The sequence below is a fragment of the Lampris incognitus genome, chromosome 14 (assembly GCF_029633865.1).
Source record: "Lampris incognitus isolate fLamInc1 chromosome 14, fLamInc1.hap2, whole genome shotgun sequence".
Lineage (NCBI taxonomy): Eukaryota > Metazoa > Chordata > Actinopteri > Lampriformes > Lampridae > Lampris > Lampris incognitus.
In genome coordinates this window covers 16854115-16858789 of record NC_079224.1, presented here as the reverse complement: position 1 = coordinate 16858789, position 4675 = coordinate 16854115, and the positions used below count along the sequence as shown (strand labels likewise).

The 4675-nt window shown below is 47.8% G+C and overlaps 1 protein-coding gene across 1 annotated transcript; it reads left to right on the top strand.

The window, feature by feature from the left end:
- The first annotated feature begins 3427 nt into the window (after positions 1-3427).
- Positions 3428-4675, top strand: gjc2 (gap junction protein gamma 2). The gene has a single exon (XM_056293008.1). The coding sequence runs from the start codon at positions 3428-3430 to the stop codon at positions 4673-4675; it is 1248 nt and encodes a 415-aa protein (XP_056148983.1).

Here is a 4675-nt window from a genome sequence, read left to right as displayed (position 1 = left end):
CACTATCTATAAAGTCAGACACTGACAAAGATATCGAATAATCAAAGTTCGGAGACTTTCTTAAAAGCCTTTCGTACAGTTGATAGCATTTTTAGATGACGAAAATGACAAATAATGGTTCAAATTCAGAGGGCGGACTTAAATGAGATTTACATAATGATGAAGAAATAAAAAGATAACGTCGTTTTTGACATTTTGGTTTGGTTGACATGCTCCTGGTTGTTCCTGTACCAGAATTTGTGGCAGGGGAAATATGGGCCGGAAGCAGCTGATACTCCCAACTTTTGCCACTTGATCCCAGCCTCCCCTCGTCACATAATATCCTGCAGTAGCCTTCCCCTTGTTGTTGTGCTGTAACACGGGTCTGTCTAAACAGTTGTTCAAACCTAATCTACGCAGCTGACTGAGAAACCACAAGAAATTCACTAAAAATCAAAAGGAACACACCGACGGTCCTCCCTGACTCCGATTCCGCCACAGGGTCCTGACCCTCTTGTCATTCAAAGCTTTCTGTATGGTCCTCAGTGCAACACATAACCTATCATTCTCCTTATACAGTTAGACAACATCCTACTTCAAAATACACCATTAAACTGTGTGAGTGTTTATAATAAAAGTTTCTTAGTGGATTTAATGTCACCGTGCCAAGAAACAACTGCCGCTTAGTCTGAGCTTATGAAATGGACCATGCCCCGGCAGATGACAGCTTCCTGGTTTCTGGTCATTAAGAGTTTTAACACCTGCTCTGTGATGCTAAGTGTTCAAGCAGTTTTACTAAGGGGAAACTCTGAGTGCAGAACATATTTAGAAACAGACTGTGGTATCTGTAAATACAGTGTAAATACAGTGCAGTTTTTAGAATAGCTTCACCTTTTTGAAGGCTCCTGCACACAGTCAGGACACTGTGACCCGAGAGGTTCAGTGGTGTTTAAATTTACAATGATTTCAAACGGTAACCAGATGAGATTTAAGATTACGAAAAGCCTCCGGCTTGGTCGGACGTCCTTACAGACACAATTGGCTGTGTCTGCGGGTGTGAAGCCGGATGTGGGTATGTGTCCTGGTCGCTGCAGTAGCGCCTCATCTGGTCAGTCAGGGCGCCTGTTCGAGGAGGGAGGGGGAACTGGGGGGAATAGCGTGATCCTCCCACGTGCTACATCCGCCTGGCGAAACTCCTCACTGTCAGGTGAAGTGAAGCCGCTGGTGACTCCACGTGTACTAGAGGAAGCATGTGGGAGTCTGCAGCCCTCCCCGGATTGGCAGAGGGGGTGGAGCAGCAACTAGGATGACTCGGAAGGCTCGGGTAATTGGCCAAGTACAATTGTGGAGAAAAAGGGGGGAAAATCCCCCAAAAAAAATTTACAAAAAGAGGGGTGTATGTGCGGCCGACAGTAATGATTTATTTCATCTCCCGCTTAACATTTCTGCCATTTCAACTTGCTCACATAATTATAACATTTGTCTAATATATCTCATTACTTAGACAAAGGCCGGACATACACACCAAACACTGACTTAATCAGATGTGCTGCATGGTACATGTAGGACTGCTGGATGGGCTAGGAGGATGTCACACAATGGCCTTGCATGGTCAACACAAGCCTTTGTTTTGTCTTGGACTATGTAAAACGGGTGTCATCTACATTACCAGGCTCCCTGACCGTGCTGTTGTGCTGCTGTGCTTGATAGTATGGTTTGTGAGACACTCACAAAGTTAACTGATTTGTCGTTGTGCTTTATTAGCACACTAAATAAACAGCTACTTATAAGGCTACTTACAAGTAAGGCAGCAGTTGAAATAAAAAAACAAAATAAGAAGGATAATGGGAACAGGGCGTCCGGGTAGCATAGCGGTCTATTCCATTGTCCACCAACAAGGGGATCGCCAGTTCGAATCCCCATGTTATCGCTGGTTTGGTCAGGTGTCCCTAAAGACACAATTGGCCGTGTCTGCGGGTGGGAAGCCGGATGTTGGTATGTGTCTGTTCTGGTTGCTGCACTAGTGCCTCCTCTGGTCAGTCAAGGTGCCTGTTCAGGGTGTGAGGGAACTGGGGGGAATAGCATGATCCTCCCACGCGCAACATCCCCCTGGCGAAATTCCTCACTGTCAGGTGAAAAGAAGTGGCTGATGACTCCACATGTATCGAATTTGATTTGATTTACTTTATTGATCCCCGTAGGGAAATTCTTTCTCTGCATTTAACCCATCCTGGCTATGTTGCTAGGAGCAGTGGGCAGCCACCATGCAGCGCCCGGGGACCAACTCCAGTTCATCTTGCCATGCCTCAGTCAAGGGCACAGACAGGAGTATTAAACCTTCATGCATGTCTTTTTGATGGTGGGGGAAACCGCAGCACCTGCAGAAAACCCACTGCAGGGAAACTGTTGTGTTCTGTTTATATTGACATTCATGTTACCCTCTTGTACCACTAGGTGGTGCTATGTGAATATGCTGTTTCCTGTTTTGACGTGAGAAAGGAAACGCAAGGATGGCTGCCCACATGATCCTTGAGTTACGTAAACGGCCGTTCTAATCCGACCTGCCTCCTCGTGATTGTGCACCATCCAACACTACAGAAACCCCCGTAAGGAAATTATGGTCTGCATTCAATCCATCCTAGCTGTGTAGCTAGGAGCAGTGGGCAGCTGCCGTGCAGCGCCCGGGGACCAACTCCAGTTCGTCTTGTCATGCCTCCTGCAAGGGCACAGACAGGAGTATTATCCCTAACATGCATGTCTTTTTGATGGTGGGGGAAACCGGAGCACCCGGAGAAATCCCACCGCAGACACAGGGAGAACATGCAAACTCCACACAGAGGATGACCTGGGATGACCCCAAGGTTGGACAACCCCGGGGTTCAAACCAGGACCTTTTTGCTGTGAGGTGACAGCGCTATCCACTGCGCCACCGTGCCGTCGGAGGAAGCATATGGTAGTCCGAAGCCCTCCCCAGCTTGGCAGAAGGGGTGGAGCAGCGACCAGGGCGGCTTGGAAGTGTGGGGCAATTGGCCAAGTACAACTGGGAAGAAAAAGAGGGGGGAGGGTAAAAGCCACAAAAAAAAAGGATCACGGTACCTGAATTTCCTCCATTTGACTTAATTTAGGTGGTGCCCAGAAAATACAATCTTAAGTTTAGTTATTTTATTGCTCATAGAAAAGATAGCCTTGCAAAGCAAATTCGTAATTGTGACAAGAAATGAAAATGCACAGTAGGTGTGTTGCTCCAGAGTAACATTTGTAGTGAATGTTGGTTCATTACAACTTTAACTAAAGAATATTACAAATTGCCCAAGCGTCTCCTGTTAATAGGCACATTATTCATCACTCTGTTGTGATTTGTGTCTTTGTTTTTCTGTGTTCGGTTAAGTGCTAACCAATTCTTCTATTTGTCTTTACAGATTCTAGTTGAACAGCTTGTGAAACCAACATGAGCTGGAGCTTTCTCACTCGTCTCCTAGAAGAGATCCACAACCACTCCACTTTCGTAGGGAAAGTGTGGCTGACGGTTCTCATCATCTTCCGCATCGTGCTCACAGCAGTCGGGGGCGAGTCCATCTACTCGGACGAGCAGAGCAAGTTTATCTGCAACACCAAACAGCCTGGCTGTGACAACGTGTGCTATGACGCCTTCGCTCCCCTCTCGCATGTCCGCTTCTGGGTCTTCCAGATCATCATGATCTCCACCCCCTCCATCATGTACCTGGGCTACGCCATCCACAAAATAGCCCGCACCTCGGAGGTGGAGCACCAGAAGCACCACCGGCTCCGTAGGAAGCCACCTCACACTCGATGGAGAGAGAGCCATGCTATGGAGCATGTCTTAGAGGAAAATGAGGATGATGATGCTGAACCAATGATCTATGAGGATACACTGGAGGTGCAGGTGGCAAAACCTGAGCCGGTACCCAGCCAGGAAACGCAGAAACACGATGGACGGCGAAAAATTATGCAAGAGGGACTTATGAGGATCTATGTCCTTCAGCTCATGTCCAGAGCCATCTTTGAAATCGGCTTCCTCGCAGGCCAATATCTCCTGTATGGTTTTCGTGTCAACCCCTCATATGTCTGCGACAGGGTCCCCTGTCCCCATCGAGTGGACTGCTTCATCTCTAGGCCCACGGAGAAAACGATATTCCTTCTTATCATGTATGTAGTCAGCTGCCTCTGTCTACTCCTGAATGTGTGCGAGATGCTTCACTTAGGTATCGGTACTTTTCGGGACACCCTTCGCCATAAGAGGAGCAGGAGCCGGCGGACATCATATGGCTTCCCATTTTCTCGTAACATTCCAGGATCCCCTCCAGGGTACAACCTTGTCATGAAGTCAGACAAGCCCAACAGAATTCCCAACAGCCTCATCACACATGAGCAGAACATGACCAATGTGGCTCAGGAGCAACAGTGCACCAGCCCAGATGAGAACATCCCCTCTGACCTGGCCAGCCTGCACCGTCACTTACGTGTTGCCCAAGAGCAGCTTGATATGGCATTTCAAACGTACAATACCAAAAACAACCAGCCAACCTCCAGAACCAGTAGTCCTGTGTCTGGGGGCACAATGGCAGAGCAAAACCGTGTCAACTCGGTCCAGGAAAAACAAGGAGCACGGCCTAAATTGGCCATGGAAAAAGCTGGGACCATTGTAAAAAATGGAAAGACCTCTGTCTGGATCTAG